Source organism: Ambystoma mexicanum, chromosome 3q (genome assembly GCF_040938575.1).
Source record: "Ambystoma mexicanum isolate Mex_15411 chromosome 3q, UKY_AmexF1_1, whole genome shotgun sequence".
Lineage (NCBI taxonomy): Eukaryota > Metazoa > Chordata > Amphibia > Caudata > Ambystomatidae > Ambystoma > Ambystoma mexicanum.
The window spans coordinates 1004605209-1004627701 of record NC_090926.1 but is presented as its reverse complement, the minus strand read 5'-3'; the positions used below and the strand labels follow the sequence as shown (position 1 = coordinate 1004627701).

The following is a 22493-nucleotide window of genomic DNA, read 5'->3' as shown; positions in this document are numbered from 1 at the left end:
CCTTCGAACTCCAATTGATTAGGACTAACACCGCCTACCATCACTTGTAGTTTGGCAGTAATACCGCCTAACCAGGTGGAGGTATCAGTAATAGAGTTTGGTGGTATCTCAGCAGGTTTACCACAGATACCACCAAACTCATCACTGTTTTTATGGGGCAATCCTGTCTAGAAAAGAACAGCTGGACAGTTTTTAAGAATTATTATATGACAAATGGGTGTGTACACATATATTGTTTTCTTAACCGCAAATGACTTTATAGCTCAACTGGGCAAAAAAATCTTTTGTCAAATTGTCTGCATGACTGTGGGATGACCACTGGATTTCCCTGATGCCAGCTATATGTGTATTACTATTGACTGGCAAGCTGTCTCTATGACAGGGAGCAAAGGTTAATTAAAATCTTTACATCAAATTTTTCCTTGGAATCTTTGATCCACAAAATGACAACAATGATTAGCACCCGTGCGGGGTGAGCGACCAATCTGGTTGAATGGAGTGCCGGTTGAAACTACCAATCTAAGCCTGTGTTCCGAGCAACCTGCTGGCTGATTCCCCGTCATCTTGCCTCCGCCCTTCCTTCCCTCCCAATTCTTCTTTTAATCCCCACCACCCCACTTACCTGATTTCAGCAGCGGCAGTGCTTGCCGCTACTACCTCCTTCCTGTCCGCACTGGCCGCCATAGAAATGGAAGAGGCAGTCCGTATTGAGCCCCGTCTTCAGCTCTATGGCGGCCATCTTGCTAAAGTATTTCGTTTGAATGTCCAGTTCATTCAATCAAATTGCAATGCTCTCAGCACCCCGGGTTACTGGATTGGCATCCCGGGTTACTAATAGCATCCATACTCTCTCCGGCCTGCCAGATCGGCTATGAATGCTTAATTTTGTAAGAGACAAAGGCCAGGGAGGCAAGAGAATATACAAGAAAGGCAGATTGTGTGAGAATGTGATGGGATGTGTATGAGTGAGAGACTATGAAAGATAGTGTTCTAGAGACGGAATTTGAGAGATGGCGTGTAATGGGCAACCCGGTGGTGTCTGTGTGATTTAAGATTTTCATAGAATAAAATGACATTAACTAGGCATATAACACTGCCTTGCAATAGCTATAGATGTGCATGCAAATCTCTAAGTAGCATATAACTGCAATATCTAGTCATGTATTTTGTAACTTGACAAAACATACTATACTGACAAAGTAAGCCACGTTCATCCAAAATCGTCTCTCTGTGGGTAAATTAGGATATATCTGCGCACCTGAGGCTGGGTCTTAGTATGTGAGGCTACATTGGTTAGAAACAACTGTGAATTGTAAATGGAGCTGTTAATGACAAATCAGACTGTCTCGGTCATATGATGGCAGGCACTGGATAGCTGTACGTGTCTTCTTTTAATAATATTAGTCTTTCTGGAGCAAAAAGCGTGTATTCGTGAGCAAATGAGGCAACATCTTTATAGATGAGGTCATTCTTGACATTTAACACTGGTTTCTTGGCACTGAATTGAGTTGGTTTTACTGGTCTCATAAAGTGGTTCTTGTGGACACAAAGCTGGACTGAGGACCCTTTAGCGGGTATGTCTCTGTTCCAAGGCATCTAAACCTGTTCCTGGGCATTTGCAGTTCTTGCAGGGCCTGGTTCGTGGCTGAGAGTTGGCTGCTAATAAACGAATCTGAAACTTGCTACATAATATAAAGTGGGCACCTGGGCAATGGTTGTACTTCCCAGGTATATCATGGCTGTATGCCAGTTATACCATGGATGTTCCGTAGTTAACATATGTATGGCAATTAAAAACTCATTTATTTTGCATAACGTTTTTGTTACTGTCATTGGAGTGAATGTTTATCAGACACTACTTCCTATGACATCATATGGGTCAGAGTTCATTTGATGCCACAGGCGAAGTGTCAACATTAATGGCCAGCGAAACGGAATTGGCGAAATTTGTCAACAATTTTGTTCCACCGGCTGGGCAGTTTTTCTACCTTTTCCGGCACTTAGTTTTGTATTTTCTACGGTGTAGAATATTCGCTTTCCCCCCCAAAATGTTTTAATTTGTGTCCAAAAAATATAATTGGCAAAAAAACGAAACAGCAGAAATTTCATTTTTCAAAAATGAAATTTTGAAAAAAGGCCCCAAACTGTCCATCCCGCTTCAAAAATGAAATTGGTGGATCTGGGCAATTTTGCCGGGAATCCGCCAATTTTCCAGCAGAACAAAATTGAGGCATTTCGCCCACCCCATGTCAACATGTGTGATGTCACTTTTCCTAGCCTTAGCGTTTTGGTGAATCAATGTAATTTGCGATCTGAATGACACCTGGCCTAGTAGATTCACTGTCCGTCCTTCCTCTGTTCCCCTCTCTAGCCTCGTCGCTCCTCGAACACTTGTGTATAGGCGCGTTATAAATGCCATATCATATATCATATCATATCATAAGTGTCTGCATCAAAAATATGATAACAGTATCTCTGCATGGGAGGCTGACTCTGAGGTTTTAATACTGCACGCAGCATTACATAATGACAGACCTATGTTTATGTGCTACCTATTAACATACTGCAGGCAAATCACAATTTCTGGCTTATTCTTGACTTGCTGACAAATCTAAACTTCAAATTATGATTAAGGCACAATACATCTCACTGACTAACACATATTGGCAGCCAACTGGTGTATCTTGTTTGTTTTGCCACGCTCTTGCTATATGGTTACCTTCCAACATCTTGGTTTGTTTTCCTTACCCCAAGAACATTATATGTGCTGCTTTTCAAACTCTGGACAGCATTTCTGCATGAAATGATAACCAAATCAATCATTGATGCATTGATTATCAATGCATACTACTGAGTGATAGCAGGTCATAAGTACACTGCACCCCATTCACTAACCCATTAAAGAATAGGTCTATACCACAGGCCCATCAGTAACTAACCAATATGGAGGAAACTGTACCAGATCTCCTACTCTTTGACTCGTGTCAGATGACAAATAATATTGGGCAGCAAAAACCAAGTACCCTCATACCCTAAATATAGGTGCCCAACATGGATATGCCAAGAATGAGGTGTTTTTTCATTGCGTATACTGGGAACTAAGTCCCTTCGAGGGTCTATCAGTTTTGGAAGGTAAGGCACAGTGGGATGCATTAGTTAAACTGGATCACACACTTTGCTTAAGGGGGTAATTCATGGATTATTTGCGCCAAAAAAATGGGATTTGTGTGCCATTCTGCCCACAAATCCCCATTTGTTAAACAGGCATTTGTGTGCAGAATGGCGCACAAATCCAGTTTTTTCTGGCGCAAATAATCTATGAATTACCCCCTAAGTGTTAAAGCTGGGATTTGAGTGCAACGTCAACATAGGCACTTTGCTACATAGTTTTCGTCTCTATCTGCACAGAAAGATACCATTTTTCTGAACATTTACATTTTAAGAACTTAAATAATGCTCTGTTTATATAGAGCTGACTTGCAATTTACTTTACAAATCACAATAAACCAACCTGACAATATATTTTTTTAAAATCCTTATAAAATCAAGATATGCAAAAAGAGCAAGACAGTAGCTTTAATTCCCAGTTATAAGTACAAGATAACACATAACATAATGCGAAGTGAGAGGAGCCTAAAACAGCTCTGAATTCTACTACTGTACAGCAATAAAAGAAACTATGATAACTACACCTGCCTATGGTGTAGTTCAATGGTCATTATTTGAATGCTGCTGAGTGAAATTACGTGAACAGTGCACATCTGCAAGACACCACAATGACAACAGATTTCTTTACATTCCATGAAATCCCAGATGTTTTCACATAAATAAAAGCATGAGAAACGGCTTCATATAACTGTACTAAATGGTAGCTGTACTGAAACCTTTTTTGAGAGTTCTCGACTCTGTTTGCTCCAGCCTTCACAATTCAAGACCTGCAAGTGTGATTGTCCAATTGGAAAAACATGATTACAGAAATAGGTAGAAATAAAATGAACAAGCAAGAACAAATATATATCTTGTTGAAATGACAGGATTAACAACATGTGGCAATCCTGTGCATCACAGCGTTCCTTCGACTGAGCTGACCGTTTTTAGTCATACTTACACTTGAAAGAGTCTAATGAATTCCAAACTGGCCCGCACATTAACACAAAGGTGCCAAATTGGTTCTCAGGCTCTTTTGGCCAGTGGTCGAATGCCAACAAGGCCCGTCAGAGAGCTTGTCTGTTACAGTAATCAGTACTTGATGACAGTACACAACTTACCCTCGACACTAGGATAGCTCTCCAATCTATTCCTTGATGGAATGGCATGACAACCCTGGATCCTTCTTAAGCACCGACTAGTCATTGTGTTACCCAATTATGTACCCTTGGTATAGCCACCAGAAGTCATCTGACTCAACCACGACCCAATGAGATGGCCCCACACCCATACCTAACCACTAACCAATGGAAGGGTATCTACACCACGCCACACTTACCTACACACTGAAAGGAGGGCAGAGGTAATTGTCAACTCCCAAGTACCTCAATGGTCAGCAATCTGTTGCTGAAAAGTTAATGTATCCTTAATAAATTAAAATGTGGAATATAAGTCCATCCTCCTTTGGGTTCACTGGGGTGCTAAGAACCTCTTCGTTGTCCTACATGTTGGATTACTTCAGTTTTTTCCATTCCAAAGCTCCTTTCTGAAGAACACAGGATGAGCTGTGCCTGGTTACAATGTCTGCTCTGATCTTTTGTTAGCGCTTTCAAGGAGCAACCAGTGCTGCTCCAGTCACCTGCAGCTGCTTCTGCTTTCCACATCTTCTCTGTTACTGGGTCGGTGTCAGACGGGGAGGTGTGTGCGCCATCCTCACGATCTGCTGTACAGCTTTATGATCCCTTGATTGTGCAGCCTCTGCCACAAGTCAATTTCAATGCTGTAGTCATGATTCACATAAAACATCACCTCTTTCTTTGACTTGTCAAAATAGTGGTCAGAGTATTTCTCGTAGTCAGGAGTTATGAATCCATACGCACTGACCTAAAAGGAGAGAGTGAAAGACAGATAAAATGTAAGGCAGAAGATCTTAACCAGACTCAACTGCATGATGATATGTGACAATATGAACAACATACACTAAATGTGCTACCTTTGCTTAATGAATCAAAACCTATAGGACTTATATCCCTTTCCTCTGTTGCCCACTAAATTCCCCACCTTTGCTTCATGAATCAAAACCTATTGGACTTATATCCTTTTCCTCTGTTGCCCACTAAATTTGCCACCTTTGCTTCATGAATCAAAACCTATAGGACTTATATCCTTTTCCTCTTGTCTAAAGAAACCTTCCTACTACTGATCCCCAAATGTAAAACATCTGGATCTCTTCAGACCCATTTTCAGCAAAACACTTAAAAACCTCCATGTCACCAATTAATGATGGTCTGTATCATATAATAAACGACTCTGTGGATAATTTGTAACAACTTTAGACCCAAAGTATAAATGCCTGAAGTAAACCGAGACATGGAGTCTATCTGAAATAGCAAGAGAGGCATTACTGAAAGGAGTTGTTTGTGGGATTTCGCCTTTTACTCACTGCTATAATGAATGAAATATGACTCCGACAACTCCTTACTAAACAAAATCTACCTCGTCATTCAGGCCTGAATGGCCACCCAAAGCCTCTGCCTGATTGATGAGAAGACTGAAATTCTTATTCTAGGGGCCCCCGCTTACATCAACAAACTTAATACAAAATATGCTTCCTTCATTATAGATGGCAACACGATCAAAACTGCTAAGGAAAATAAAACTTAAGGTTTCTATCTTGACTCAACATTGAACCTCAGGAAACAAGTTAACGCTGTGGCTACCGCCTATACATGTAAGCTCATCCATGCCTGTAAATCCTACCTGTCCACAAATAGCCGTATCACACTAGCGCAAGGACTAATATTGTCCAACTTGATTACAGCAACGTGTTAAACAAACTACAAACCCTACAAAATAATGCCATGAGAACAGCCTTGAGCATTCCAAGGAAAGACCACATTTCTGAAACAAGGAGTCACAAATGGGGCTCTCAATTCAGGACAGAATCTACTTTAAACTGGTCTCCATTTCCCACAAATGTCTAAACAATGCTGCCCCTAAGTACCTGAAAGACAAAATCATCCTAAAAACCTTGTCCAAACCTACGAGATCAGCTAACTCTTGCTGCATCATTACGAAAAGAGCCGGAGGTACTAGTTTCCTGGTGCAAGCGGCCTTAGCCTGGAATACACTCCCGCTCAACTTACGTATTGACCAAACCTTCCACAGCTTTAGATCTAACACCAAAAAATGGCTCCTTAGAAACAATGCTTCTGCCTCATCTGCCCAAGTATTGTAAGCCAGCCATTCCTTGCCTTATAAGCCTGCACTTATGATTCTACCTGCTGTCATCTCGTTTAATGTGATTTCCCATGCTCAACATGCACTGACAAATGTATACCTTGTACGCACCACTGTGTGCCCCTATTATGAGGCATGGATGTATCTACGTACCCTACTGTTTTGTACCAATGTATCCATTGCCTTACCCTTCGCATGAAGTATCATGAAGTATGAATTGTATTACCTTGCCCTACTATCATGTATTCACCATTTCCAAGCTATCATGTATTGCGCCCAGATACCTTAGGGTGCGGTGTGCATTATAAATAATAAACAAACAAATAGGGTGCTGTTGCGAAATGCAAATATTTGCGTGCACCCGAGAACATTTTTCAACAAAGTACATACTTTAAAGACACACATTAAATCATGTGTTTTTCAACTATTTCCTGATCAGTAGGTAAACATGTGGAAAAATGCACATGGAAAATGGAACTGTGCTGCATGTAAAATAAATGTGTTTGGGGCAACCAAAAGAATTTAGCAGGCCTAAGGACACATATTCAGGGTTTTAAAACCTAACGGAACATGTGAAGAAATAACACAAGTGCTTTTTTCCTAGTTCCCAGAACACTTATTTAAAAAGCCATGAAGCTTCAAAAGAACTTGATTTCTAAGCATATTTCTATAATTCAGTTGCCATGTGCAGAGAAAATATATCTGTATTTTAAAATGTTTCCTTTCCTTTCAGTGGAGAATTCATGTCAAAAGAAAATTATGAATGAAAATGTCTGGGTTTTCATCATGGTGTTATGTTCCTGGATTTCAAGCATAGAAGAAAAATCCATGTATGTTTTACATAACGTTTATTTTTTTTCAACAATTTTATTTTTAAATATTCTTCCTTTTAACTAAAATAATGTGAAGTGTAATATACAAATGAAGCATGATTCAAAATTCCATTGTATTTTGCCATGTAGCTCATCCCACCCAGAATAATACTCTATTTCATTTTACTTAAAATGGAACCTGCCTGAACACATTACTGGGATTCACCTCACCCAGAAGCATCACAAGGCAGAGGCTCTACAGAACCATTATATTCACAATGCTCAAACTAATTTCAAGCCGAGGCCTTATAAAATCACTGCCTAATGGTTGGCTAATGTGTAACTCCAATGACACCTGTCGCATATATCAAATCTAGGCCCCTCATAAAAAGAATTTAGCTAAGATCACAAACGAGAGCATTTGATATTCATGGAAAAGCCACAGTAACTAGGTTCGGCATGTATTTAATATCAGGAAGCAGAATGTGCATGATGTGCACCCCCAGTGACCTCTGTGGGCCATTATCAGCATTTCATCACTTATAAACTGAATAGATCATCTGTGCATTTGAAATAAAAAATGTAATCATTTGGAAATCTATATATCTATCAAGAAAGATCCTAACAACTTAAAACAAATTGGAGTGCATAGCTAACAATTATATCTTGTAACCTATATAAAAATCACCAGGGTCGCAATGGTAAAATTGAGCTAAAAAGGAAAAGTAATTACGTTTCAAAGTACACATCTCACAGGAACATCTCACATTTTGAATTATTCCTTCTTATCTGCAGAATATAATGATCCTTATTTCATTAAACTCGGCCACTTTGCAATCAAGGGACTCAAAGAGAAGACCCCCTCTTTCCAAAGTCAGGAAGATGTGGGGGGTAGTTAAGAATATAAAAATACTGAAACACAGATAGGTTTCATCATTGTTGTATTCATATTAAAGAATATTCATTGATACAACAGGAAGGAGATGGCTGGTGACCTGATATCATCTGAATTATTGGGTTACAGGCAGGCTAAGGAAAGGAGCCAATTTAGGGGCTGATTCATGGAATTATGTGCGCCTAAAAACGGGCTTTGTGCACCATTCTGCCCGCAAATCCCTGTTTCAAAAATGGGGATTTGCGAGCAGAATGGCGCACAAGCCCGTTTTTCGGCGCACATGATTCCATGAATCAGCCCCATACAGATGATTGAAACTGGGTTGACGACAGTCCTTGCCAGGTAAAGGACCTTGATGAGGCAGTAATTCTAGACTGTGGTTTTGCTAGCTGATTCTCCAAAAATAAGAAGCCAACTTTAAATGTATGCATAGACATCCCCAATGTAAATCCAGATGTTCCTATGGAGCTATCCATGGTCAAAGCTTGGGAATCAAAGGGACTGGCATACAAAGGGAATTCTAATGTGACAAAGATACAGGTGTAGTGTTAAATGTGGTGCCCTATGTCTCTCATTTAAACCGAGTTTTGTGTGCGATTTCTTTAAAGCCTGATGAAATTGTATATTGAGAGGCACAGTTTAAAACTGACAGCATTTTGTGCACTTGAATACAGATGATTGTTGTTCAGTGTGGTAGGTCAGAAGGAGTAGACAGACTATTATGTGCCATGTTTGACTTATTTTTATTCAAATAATAAAGAAAATGCCTCACTTATCCTAGACTTTGGGGTGCCCTAACTAACAAAACTAAAGAAGGGTGCTTTCAGTGAGAGGAGAAGTCCTGGCTCAATAGTCTGTTCTCTGTCAAAAACTAGCCTAAGCTGACCCTAACCCTATTAACAGATAACAAAACACCAGGAGAATGACCTACTCCTGGGGTTGCTGCTCAGCACATGTCTCTTCAATATGGTACCTTCAAATAGTCTCTTGCTATTTCTTGTAACAATTCTTTCATTTCTTGCAATGGGTCTTGCCAGGCCCTTGGCTATTTATTTTCTGTACTCTTCCAAATACTTTTCTTCTTACAGAGCAGTGTAGACAAAGTCTCTGTCTGACTCTTGCTCCTTTCACAATCTTGCCACTCACAGGAGCATATATACTGAGTAGCTCTTATACTTTTGCCAATCACTGGATGCAAGTTCCATGGGTGATCTTCACTTTTCATACACGTTTGCCAATCACTGAGACGAGGATGCACGGTACCTGAGTGACTCCTTACTTCTCACCCCCCGGGTCTACCGTTATCCCCAGTACCTGTATGGAAAGGGTTCTGCGTCAATGGGTCAGCGTTCACTTTTTCTTCTCTGTGGTCAGTCAGGATGGTTCTCTGGTTCCTCCTACGTCCCTCTTCCGACACACTTCATTCATTTTGGCGGTATCGGTGGTGAAAAGATTTTTCTTTTGGTCCATTCCACGCCACCACAGTCCTCCTTCAGTTCTCTCGTCGGGTGCTCCTCCCTTGGAGATACCTCCTCAGGTCCGTTATTGGCGTATTGCCTATCCAGCATGCCAATGATAGGGCTTTTTTCTGGTCCTGTTCGAATATCCCTCCAGGGACTTTTGTGGATCTCCTCCTGTCTGCAGGTCAGGCAGCGTGCTCCTAACCATTGTTCTACGTAGCTGCTTTTTAGCAAGTAAAGCAGTAAAGCAGCATCTCCCTCGATTTCACAGACTTCTCATCCAGCAAGATGCTGTGACGAAAGCTCAGGCGCATTGCATGTGTCTTGGAAGCAAGACAACGCATAGCAGTACAGGTTCAAATCCTGGTCTTGCACCTAGAAACTGGTCTCTGGTACATTTCACGTTATAAAAGAACAATTATAATTATAAGAGGAGTTTAGTTGACTGTCAGTTAATAAAGTTGTACTGGGTTTTGGAGGATAATGTGTGGGAGTGAGGGGCCAGTAGGCCCCGCCGTCCCTCCTTTCCTTTAGTACAAACTTAGACCATGTGCCTTCAATGATGGGGTGTGCCCCCGTTGCCCTTATGTGATGCCAGTATCGGCTGGCACTTGCGTAGATGGGACTGGTGTGCAGAACACAGGGCAGCCATTTTGTGCCCCCTTGACTCCATCTTGGTAACTACGCCTCACCGCGATAATACAAAAAGGCTTCTCCCCCCTTTCCAGCGCCACGCACACATCACACATGGCCACCACCTTTTCTCTCACTGTGTCTTGGAAACTCTGCAGCCCAATTCGCACGCTCAAGCTGGAGGTAATTGCAACAAAGAACAAATGTAACCTCTCACTCTTCCTCTGATATCACTGCCCCGCGTGTGAACCGGCTTGAGCCAGGCTCTGTAGCTCATCCATCTCCACAAATCTGTCCATGCCCCCTCATCCTCGCTATTGGAAAAGTACTGCCAGTGTAACCCTATGTCCCTGCAAGGTATTCTCTTGATGTACCAGATATGTGACCTCGCCATGGTGCCCACCTAGCGGGCCCCCAACTAACATTAGACATCTGTTGCAGTATATTGTCTCCCACTACTAACAAATGCCAACTTGCCTTAGATTCTTTATGAGTCCAGACCCTTGCTTCAGTCAATGTTATCATGATGGTCAAAACCCTTAACCTGATGCCCCCATATAAGCCTCAGTTATTAATAATGTAAATACACGAATGAAGTTTATCGGTTTACAATGATTTGTTCAAAAGAAGTTGCAATGATCATTATTTAGTGCATTCTTCACAAAGATGTATTATGTTAGCTTGGTTAGTGGCCATCCCACTTCACAGCAACCTGACCTTCACCCCTCCTGGACACTGACAGCCGGACCAGGTGATGTTCACCCTCCCGCAAAAGGAGCAACCAATCCGGATGAAACAGTGCCTCTACAACTATATAGTGCTATAATGACTTTCCAATCCTGCGCTGACTTAGTTAATTCCTTCATGTATGACAAGTTTTCCCTTTATAATATGATGTAATTGAGATGCTTGTCGGAGCATTCTCGGGCAGCAGAGTTCTTTGGATGCCAATCATATAAACATTTTTTGAACTCTCGTAACCTGTTCTCTTAGCCTCATTCCCGTCAGGGGTGTCTCTCATTTATTCTTATTGCACGTCTAAGACGGGGAGGGCTCTTACATTTGGAGACCCCAACGTGATTTGGGACAGGTGCCTCGAGGCCCATGCCATGTGGCGAGATCCGGGACACCCCCCAGCAAAACCATCGCCTCCACGGTCGACCAGTCTGTGCTCAAAACGAGAAGGGGGCCAAGGGTTCCCGGTTAATGAATACCCAACTGTAAAAGCTGCTCGCTAAGGCGGGCCACGACTTGGTTGGGTTGCGGACCAGATTGTGGATAGACCATGAGCGGTGACTCGCGGACCACCGACTGAACATGTGAGTACCGGTTGAGAAAGTTCCTGAGAGGTAAGGGAAGGGTTAAGGAAGAAGGGGAACCGGTAATGGATGAAAGGAAGTTAGGGTCTGTGTGAATGATACTTTCTAATCTATTCTTTATATGGCCATTAGGTTTTGTGGAGATAAAGAGTGACGAAGCCTAGCCCGAACGGGGTAGAAGGCGGCGCCGCGTAGCAGTGTCTCGTCCAGTGCAGATAAATAAGTGAAGATAAGGAGAAAATAGTAGGAGTCTCGTATATGTAGTAGACTCAGAGTAGTAATTTAGAATATTCTTTTTCCGTGTAAACAAGATTCTTGGTAAGGTAGTGAGGGGAAGTAAGAGGTGGGGAGTGCATGAGGAAACTAGAGCAGGGGATAACAAACTAAACCAATTGAAAAAGGGGAGTAAAAGCGCGCAGGTGGTACATGTTACATGTTATATGTTTTTACGTTTTATGTTTTCATGTGTGTCAAGGTGTTACATGTTGATCTGTTAGTAACTGTTTATGTGCATATAAGTTGAAAAAGATAATTAAGGTCGATTAAGAAAATTGAAAGTGCAATGTATACGAAAATGTTTTAAGTAATGGTAAATGATGAATGTCCATAATTGAAACAATTTACGGTCTCAGTAAGTAGTGAAAAGGGAAAATGTTGTTGAAAAAGCTTTGGTACCAAAAGGTAAGAAGAAGGTTGCATAACATATTGAAGTGAGAAGAGTGTCAACCAAGTGCATGTGTGTCTGCACGCAGGAAATAGTATTGTCATGGGGGGACAACCGCATTGGCGCACATCTGCCAACATCTCCCATTGTATAGTGAGAAGATACAGAAGTATCATGACCAATGGGTGACAGAGACAAAGGGAGATAGTGTAACACCCATATGGCCAGAGGGAGGTTCATTCGATAAAAGGGTGCTGGATCCGGTATCCACACATTTGCTGGCAAGATATAAGGGAAAACAGTTACAGAACAGGAGGGAAGTGTTAGATTTGTGGCGGATGTTTGAGGAAATAACACCCAAAGGTGAGGTAAGTACAGACAAAGCGGCCAAGAAAGAGAAGGTGCCAGAAGAGGTAGGTGGAACAGCAGGAGGAGAATGTACGACAACCACAACTGAGAGTGATACAACTAAAATATACCCGTTGGTGACAAGGCCTGCAGTAGGATACAGCTAGCCCCAGTATGTGCCCACGTGCCCTACCCCAACCACCCCAGCAGAGGCAGCAGCCACTGCCCCACCCCCGTATGACAGAGGGGGGCTTTATGGCCCCACTAGTGCCCCACCAGTGAATCTAGCATGACTAACTGGGGACTTAGACAGACAGCTCGCACACGCGCAGATAGAAATAACACGATTGAGAGCATTATGCGACAGGGGCCAGATGTTGCCTGGGGGTGGAAGTGCCACCATTGGCAGCGGCAATCCTCACGCCCCCACCAAGTGTTGCAGGAGAATCAGCATCAGCGACGCCAGCACCATCCCAATCTGCGCCCTCACAATCTGCACCAATACCAAGAGGGCGAGAACAGGAGTGCGAATCGGGAGAGTTCCTGTTCCATTTAAATGGTAAACCAGTGAGAATAATACGCACAACAATCCCAGATAGGGAAGGACAAGAAGAAGAAAGGGACCATGAAGAAGAAGTAGAAGATGTGTGGACCGATCTCGATGAATATGAAGAAGGGGTAGCGGCGGTGGGATCCCCACTGCCATTCCATTTTGATGACCTACATGAAAGGGCGCAACCAAGATGGCAGGCAGGTTGAGACAGCGAATGGGAAACATGCTGGTGAGTAAGACAAAGAAGGGAACGATAAGTAAGACAGGAAGAAAACATAAACTGCAAATGCCATTAATACACAAAGGGGCAGGAAGTCTGCATTACATCCCGTGGGCCAATATGGACAAGAACAATTTGTTGAAGATTCTCCCCCACTTTCGGGCGGGGCGTGGAAATGGATACACGCATTCAAAAAGAACACAGCAGGAGTCCCATTAGCAATAAGGGAGGTGAAACGTTTGTTGCTGTCCGCTGTTGGTGATCAAGCAGACACAGTGTGGGTGAAGGCGGGGTTCCCGGGAGTGACGATAAGTTGTGACCGCCATGATGGATTGCCATTTAATAACGTTAGAACACAAGTATGGGATGCATTGTGGTGAACATTTCCAGACATTCCGGATTTACAGTTAGTGATACAATGCATAATGAGAGAGGAGGAGGAGCCTATGCAATTCATCCTCCGGGTGCAAACCTGTGGAGAAGTGAAATAGGAACGGCGTGGTATCAATCCACCGCCCTGTTTTATTTCATAATTAAATAAGGGCTTACGAAGGAGGTACAGAAGGCCTTGGATAAAATAGCTGTGATAGAAGCCAAGGGCTGGCCTGAGATCCAGAGCATAATTGTACACCATTGTAGGAGGATCAAAGAAAGAGAAAAGGAGAAAGAGCAGAAAAGGTTGGCAGACGAAGCGAAATTAGTACAGAATAAGTTAGTGGAGGTCGCAGCGCTGAACGCAACCACATCAACTGATAGAAGCAGTGAAGGGGATGACGGAGCAGGAAATGCACCAGTCAGAATGGCCACAAAATGGGCCTCCAGGAGGACAAGAACAGTGGGACGGAGAAGAACAATACGGAGGGCCCCAATGGCAAGGGAGACCAACAAGAGGACAAGGTGGGTACAGGGGGCCAAGAGGGGGATTCGGAGGAATGTGAAACAGAGAATTTGGTGGGCCTGGGATAAGAGGAGGACCACAAGGGTCATGTTGGAATTGTGGGAGATGGGGGCACTATTCAAGAGATTGTAGAATGTGACCCATGTGTTACATTCAAGGACTGCCCCCTATGGGAAATGAACAGCAATGCGGACATCCACACCCAGATAGCCCCTACGGGTTACCTATGGGAGGGGGTGGGCAAAATTATCAATATTATAATGAGCCCCAAATTCAGCAAAGACAGCCACCCCCGCAACAGCACCCACAACTGAGGAGAGCACAACAGCCTATGGCCAGACAAAATACAGTAGGGAACGTGAAAATTTAAAATTTTTGCAATATCAGCTAATGGTGCACCTGCACCTTTTCGCGGCGCTGCAGTAGTAGGAGATAACGTTTTCTCAGTGCCAGGAACTGAGACTTATGCAGATTAGGACAGCCCTCAGAGAGCACTTGCGTGTCCAGTCCTATCCACTACCCTATGTGCAGAAGAGGAACCACTAGTGGGAGCGGAGATAGGAAACAAGCAGTTTATCTTCATGGTAGACTCAGGAGCGGAAAGATCATGTCTCACGGAAGGGCGGTTTCCGCTCGCGGAAGAAATTTGGAAACGCAGGGGTTCTCTGGGGCTATTTTAAAAGTTCGTTACACAAAAGATCTTGACATAACAGTGGGGTGGAAAACAGTGTGCGCACCCTTACTGTACCACGAAGACGCGCCAACCAATTTGTTGGGAAGAGATTTGTTGAGTAAGTTGAATATGACTATCTCTTTTACCAAGCAGGGAATAGTGTGTTCAACCCCAGGAGTGGGCCCCGTACGAGCCATGTTGATGATCAGCACTATGACAAACGAAGTTGCAGTAAGAGGGGTGACCATTGACATGGATATGTTCATTTACGGCATCAGAGTGTTAGCTCGAGTGGTGCCAGAAATAACAAGAAAGGAATGGAGGGTGCCCTCAGACTTTATCTTTCACCCAATTGTGAATACAGGAACCATTTTGTCTATTGACCTAGAGGGGGTTCAGGTCTCAAGCAAACGCATCGCGGTGATAGGACTGGACACAGATGGACGCAAATTGAGAACAGTACTATGTATAGCCCCAAGCATAATGTTGCATGATTTAATTGATGAAGAGCTGTTCACTGACAATGCGAGCGATGGGGAAATAATAATGGAAATAAGTATACCATGCGACATCATGATTCAATACAGGGAGATACACAACCCACTCATGGCTAGTGTCAATGTGCCACCCACAATATTTGAGGAAGATATGGAAATTGTACTGCCTGAGATTTGGACAACAGGTCCCCATGATGTAGGGTTATTGCATGAAGTAACACCCATTAAGATAAAATTGAAGTGAGGTGCCATACCCCCAAGGGTTAAGCAGTACCCACTATCAAAAGAAGCGGAGGAAGGGATCAGAGAAACAATAAGTGCTCTTTTAAAACAAGGAATAATAATCCCATCCAACTCCCCATGTAATACAGCGATTTTATCGATCAAAAAGGCAAAAGAAGGGGCGTGGAGAATGATACAAGACCTCCGCCCACTCAAGGATGTCATCCAGAAAGAGTTCCCATTAGTGCCTAACCCAGCATCAATACTGTGCTGCATACCCAAGGAGGCCACATGTTTTACAGTGGTACACCGGACAAACGCTTCTTTTCAATACCACTCGACCCGAGCTCTCAGTACCTCACAGCGTTCACGCTATGGGGGAACAGATACGAACATTGTAGGTTACCGCAGGGATATTGTGAAAGCCCTAGCATTTTCAATAGGATCTTACACGAATATCTTGGAAATATTGATGTAGAGAGCACGATAATACAGTATGTAGATGATTTGCTCATCTGCAACAAAAGCGAAGAACAATGTAGAGAAGACTCTGTAACCCTGTTGAATTTGCTAGCTACAAAAGGATATAAGGTAGATAAAGGAAAATTGCAATACTGCCTAGCCGAGGTTCTGTGCCTAGGGCAACTAACATCCAAAGATGGCAAAAGAATACTCCCTGACAGAGCAGCTGCTATATGCCACATGATAATACCAAAAACAGTAAAAGGCATGCAAAAGTTTCTCGGCATCTGTAAATAATGCCGTGCCTGGATACTTGATTACGCAGCATACACACGTCCACTGCTGCAAGCACTAAAAGAGTCACAAAAGAATAATGCCCTCATAAAATGGACACATGACATGATGAAGCAATACTTAAAGTTACAAGGCCTGATCGTACACCCACCGGTTCTCGCGAAACCAGATTATGACAGGGAATTTGACCTATTTTCACACTACACGGCACACTGATGACTGCAGTATTGACACAGAAAACACCACTAGGCCACAAGCCATTGGCCTACTACAGCGGAACGCTTGACGCAGTAATGCAAGGTCACTTCGTGTGCGAACAAGCTCTCGCTGCGGCGGCCATCGCCATTGAAAAAAGCGCCACAATTGTAATGGGTTGCCCAGTGACGTTGTACGCAGAGCATTCACTCTTTGCGATTTTAGAAAGATCCAAATCAACACTGACAACACAAAGGGCAACAGTTTACGAAATAATACTATCCAGCCCAAATGTGCATGTGGTCAGATCTAAAATAGTAAATCCTGCCACGTTCATTACAGAACCACGCACTGTAGAAGACATGCAGGAACACGACTGTGCAACATATGAGGGAGAGGAAGATGATAATGCATTACAGGAAGGGGAAATATACTTCATAGATGGGTCAGCATCCATAGATGCTGAAACAGGGGGAAAACATGTGGGGATGGCAGTGGTAAGAATGGAAGAAGACAATTATGAAACGATTGTCCAGAAATGCCTCCCTTCTCATTACTCTGTGCAAGTGGCGGAACTGGTGGCATTAATTGAAGCGCTGCACACAGCGAAAGGCTGTGCAGTAACCATATATTCGGATTCAGCATATGCCACAACAACAGTATTTTCAGGATTATCGTGATGATGACAGAGAGGGTTTAGTAGGGCAGATGGGTCGCCAGTTCAACATGCTGCATTACTAAATGAATTAATAGAAGGGCTAGCAGAACCATCAGTAGTTGTGGTGGTGAAATGCCAAGCCCATACTAACAACACAGATGCGATCTCATTGGGAAACATGGCAGCAGACGCAGCAGCGAAAGACGCCTCGTATTTCAATGTACCCCCCAACGATTGAATGCATTATCAAACACCCACCCCACAACCATTAGAAGAAGGGTATAGCAATACACCAATAACACAAATAATAGAGTTACAGATGAGAGCACCAATAGAAGAGCAAGAGTTATGGGCTAAACGAGGGTGCAAGCAATCACCGACAGATCTGATCTGGAGACCGGAAGTAACTGGGAAGGTAGTAATGCCAGTGGAACTATTGGAAGTAGCATTCCAGCAGCTGCATTTCTCAGCCCATGTAGCGAAACAACATATCGCAGCAGACATACAAGAGCACTGGTTTGTTCCCAACCTGCAGGAACATCTGTCCAAATTCACCATATAGTGCACCACATGCCAAACGTACAATTCAGGGATGACCCTAAGAACATTGCGAGGAACTCTATCATGTCCTGTGGGGCCCTTCAGAGAGCTCCACATTGATTATGCGGTCATGGGGGAGAGATGTAATGGGGCATGGTAATGATCGTGGTGGTATGCCCCTTCTCAAGGTGGGTGGAGGCAGGACCATGTCCCCACCCGGATGCGAAATGCACTGCAAAGATTTTGGTGCAGGTGGTGTTCTTAAGGTGGGGAATTTGCGATGTAATAAGATCAGACAACGGCACACATTTTGTGAATGACCTCTTCAAGGAAGTGACATCGCTCCACGGGGTTCTATTTATCATCCAATGGCTAACGGAATGGTGGAAAAGATCAATGGCCTGCTCACAAGTAAATTGTCAAAGTTGTGCAACACACTAAAAAAACTGGGTGTATTGCCTGCCCCTAGCACTGTTCCAACTCAGAACACAGCCAAGCAAAGACCACCATTTAAGCCCCCATGAAATTGTGATGGGTAGGCGTATTCATACGCCACTCTCCCCAATAAGAAAAGCATCAGATGCGCACCGGCTGCTACAGTGCTGGGCGAAGAATTTAAGGAATACCTTACCCAGTTGAAGCGCGCAGTACGTAGCCTAGCATGACAAATTACACTACCTTTTACTGAGAATACTGCGAAAGACACTGCGATGCGGCGCCGCAACAGTCCAGGTGGCGCATTAATGCCAGGCGACAATGTATATGTAAGGAGTTTTGTTTGGCGGTGGAACTTTCCAAGGTTTCATGGACCTTATGAGTTCATTTATTGCAGACACACAGCTGTAAAAATCAAGGGACTGAAATATTAGGTGCATCTTTCAGATGTGAGAAAGACACGCGATAGTGCACTCCCTCAGTGTGAGCAAATAAGTAAAACTGAAATAGTCAATGAAGTGGAAAAGTAATTGCAAAAAGAGTAAAACAAACAATGAATATGAATGTGCTTGCAAGACTCTCTCTCTCTCTCTCGCTTTCTCTCTTTTTTTCTTTCTATCTCTCGCTCTTATGTCTTGCACTCTCCATCAAATTGAATAAAAGGTAAAATAAATTGTGTACATAAAGAAATGATGCCAGTAGCTCAGTATAAGTGAATTTATAATGAGTAGAAAAGTGTTATATTGAAAGATGTATAGCCACGCGTAAGAGAATAATAAGGAGAATATCACAAACAGTAATGAACTATGTAATGTAAATAATTCATGTATGCTCGTCACTTAACCGTTTTATATTGCCCCTCCAGGTGACACAATGGCCGAAAGGAGCGCACTCACAGAGAATTGATTAATGTTAGTTAGCGATAGGATTGCAAATAGAGCCAAAGAGGACAGTAATGTCGAGTGTGCTTTGAAGTATTCTGCTGTCTTGTTGTCTGTAATATTATTCTTCATGGCCTGGTACTACACCATCCTATGTGTTGTCCATGATATGAATAAGGGGGGGAGCGGGGCACATATAATAAGAGAAGGGTCGGTACTAATATGGACAGGGGTAAAAACCATGTGGAAAGAAAACTATTCTGATAATGAGCATGATGCTAATACAACCTACAATATGATGCACTTTAATGACACAGCAACAGTCCCCCTCCTTCCAATTGTTGCTAAAACCCTGTATAATGACAATGAAGCCAACGTATATGATGGTCACTATTTCTGGCCAAATGAACTCAATCAAATGAACATCAGTTCACAGACAACCAGACACCCGACCTCATTTTATATTGCTGCTACTCATGAATCACCAGAACCACTAGCTGAACACACAGTGAATAATGTTAATGACACATCATGGGCTGGGGTGTTCCCAATATACTACTGAAAAGTTAGAAGTTATCGCAAAGGGGAAAAAGGAGAGGAAAAAGGGGGGGTGGGTGGAAAAAGATATGACCTCTACCATGGCCTGGGATTAGACGAAATAGAAGACCCCCACCACCCTGACCAGTCAAATAAATGGTACTCAGACATGAGCCACAGCAAAACAAGACACAAATGAGAGCTGTTATGTCTGCTCACTCATACCGCATGCATCAGGGACGCCCAAAATACTGGTGCCACAAGAGGTACCCTTTTCAGATGGCCATTGTTTAATCAATCTCGTATTGTGTAGGATTCGGACACCTTGCAGGCTCACACAGGTACAATAGAGATGCTGCAGAACAAGAGAACATGCACAAGCAGATGCCATGAAGTAATTTGCATCAAGGAACCATTCTTCGTCATAAAATGAACAAGATTCGCAGAAAACAAATGGCATGATAAAAAATCGAGTGGAAATCTGAGGCGCTAAGAGAACTAACTGAAGAGAACTTTCCATGGGTAAAAGAAACATGTGCCCCCGTCTGGTCCCAACACATTGCCAAACTAACGTGGGTCACTGCACTAGAAAAGCCAATCAAGACGCAAAAAGAAATACCACATGAACTAGTGCCGTTCACACAGCACACATGGCCCCCACCTTTTCTCTCACTGTGTCTGGAAAACTCTGCAGCCCTATGCTCATGCTCAAGCCAGAGGTAATTGCAACAAAGAACAAATCCAACAGCTCACTCTTTCTCTGAGGTCACTGCCCCGCGTGTGAACCAGCTTGAGCCAGGCTCTGTAGCTCATCCATCTCCACAAATCTGTTCATGCCCCCTCACCCTCACTATTGGAAAAGTACTGCCAGTGTAACCCTGTGTCCCTGCAAGGTATTCTCTTGATGTACCAGTTATGCAAGCTTGCCACGGTGCCCACCTAGAGGGCCCCCAACTACCATTAGACCTCTGTTGCAGTATATTGTCTCTCACTACTAACAAATGCCAACGTGCCTTAGATTCTTTACGAGTCCAGACCATTGGTTCAGTCAATGTTATCATGATGGTCAAAACCCTTAACCTGATGCCCCCATATAAGCCTCAGTTATTAATGATGTAAATACATGAATAAAGTTTATCGGTTTACAATGATTTGTTCAAAAGAAGTTGCAATGAACATTATTTAGTGCATTCTTCACAAAGATGTATTATGTTAGCTTGGTTAGTGGCCATCCCACTTCACAGCAACCTGACCTCCACCCCTCCTGGACACTGACAGTTGGACCACGTGATGTTCACCCTCCCGCCAAAGGAGCAACCAATCCAGATGAAACAGTGCCGCTACAACTATATAGTGCTATAATGACGGTCCAATCCTACGCTGACATAGTACCCTATGTTAATTGTGACATGTATGACAAGTTTTCCCTTTATAATATGATGTAATTGAGATGTTTGCCGGAGCGCTCTCGTGCAGCAGAGTTCTTTGGATGCCAATCATATAAAGCATTTTTTGAACTCTTGCAACCTGTTCTCTTAGCCTCATTCCCCATCAGGGGAATTGCACGTCTAAGATGGGGAGGGCTCTTACAATAGTAAGAAGGGAGTTCCTCCTGGGAAAGGGAGTCTTGGGTTCTCCCTCTGAGGCCCTGCATACCACCACCCCTAGGGGGAATTAAACACAGCGGGCTCACATCCCTGGCTTCACAGGAAGGGGCTCCCCTCTTGGAGAAAGTGACTGAATCTCTTGATTCATCACAAGAGTTATACCAAATTAAAATAGAATCCTTGTTTCAAGCTAGCATAGAATTACGCAGATCATGAGTCATCATGAAACACTATTATTTGGGGAGATATAATGTATATTGGTGGCCAGTGGAAGCTTAGTCATAAAGAAGAGGTTTGTACAACAGGAATCCAACCAGAGAATTCATTATATCCATAGAAAATCATGCAAAGTGTTAAACCAGTGCATTCCCTTATTTTGAAATGCACAGGCAGGCCTATGTGTAATGTAAAAAGACAGATGTGCTTTAACATGGTACCTGGTACTAGAGAATATTACATCTCCATCTCAAAAACACATGTAGATTAGAAAGCTTTACAAAGAAAATATGTACTGAAAATTGCATGCATGCACATTGAAAGTTACACTCACATACTCATTGAAAGCTGCCCACACATATTCAGAGAAGATTGCATACACATGAAAGAATCCAGATTTGATGTAGGGAAAGTAGTCGTACCATAAAATGGTGGGTGTCACTGAGGGAACTTGAAGCTTTCAATGTTAAGCATGACAAGCAATAGAAATGTTTCGACTGCCTATTATTTTTTAGAGTATAGTATACAGAGAATTATTTATGGTTAGAAGTGCTGGTATGAATAAACCTTACTAAGATTCCTGTAGGCTGGACAAATTCGTTTTTCTGACTAATTGTTTATGAGCCTATAACATTGTGGTGATTTGCTTGGTATAAAGCTGGAGACCATCTTTGTTTAGATTTTATTTAATTCTTTAAATACATTTAGAGTTTGAGAAATCACTGTGTTTGTTGCCCATAATTGTGGGGTTAAACTGTATACAGGGGACATGAAATTAGTCATGCCACCTTAGAGAGAATCCATCATTTAAACATCAAAATAAATATCTTTCACAAATGGCCAGGTTTCAAACACCCTTAAGACTGCCCTTGTTAGACTTTTGCTCAACAAAACATTGGCAGACAACATTGAGCTTATTGCTGAGCTGTCTTATTTGATTAACACATGAAGCAGACAGCAGTTGAACAGCTTTAGAAATTCAGACAGCAAAATAATCTGCAAAACTGGTATTGGACACACCTCCGCTGAGGTATGAAATCAAAGCAATGGTAGTAAGTGAATTAGATGATCCGCTGTGCATAGCCAA

The 22493-nt window shown here is 42.9% G+C and overlaps 1 protein-coding gene across 3 annotated transcripts in view; it reads right to left on the bottom strand.

Annotated features, from left to right (window-relative positions):
- Positions 1-3558: 3558 nt before the first annotated feature.
- Positions 3559-22493, bottom strand: part of LOC138583172 (alpha-N-acetylgalactosaminide alpha-2,6-sialyltransferase 1-like) — a 321805-nt gene continuing 302870 nt past the window's right edge. For 2 of the 3 annotated variants that reach the window (XM_069655166.1, XM_069655165.1), the window contains exon 9: positions 4721-5031. In XM_069655166.1, the coding sequence (XP_069511267.1) occupies positions 4861-5031 (171 nt within the window). In that variant the 3' untranslated portion in view covers positions 4721-4860. Of the gene's footprint in view, positions 5032-22493 lie in introns of all 3 variants that reach the window. The other variant, XM_069655167.1, reaches the window with a different exon arrangement.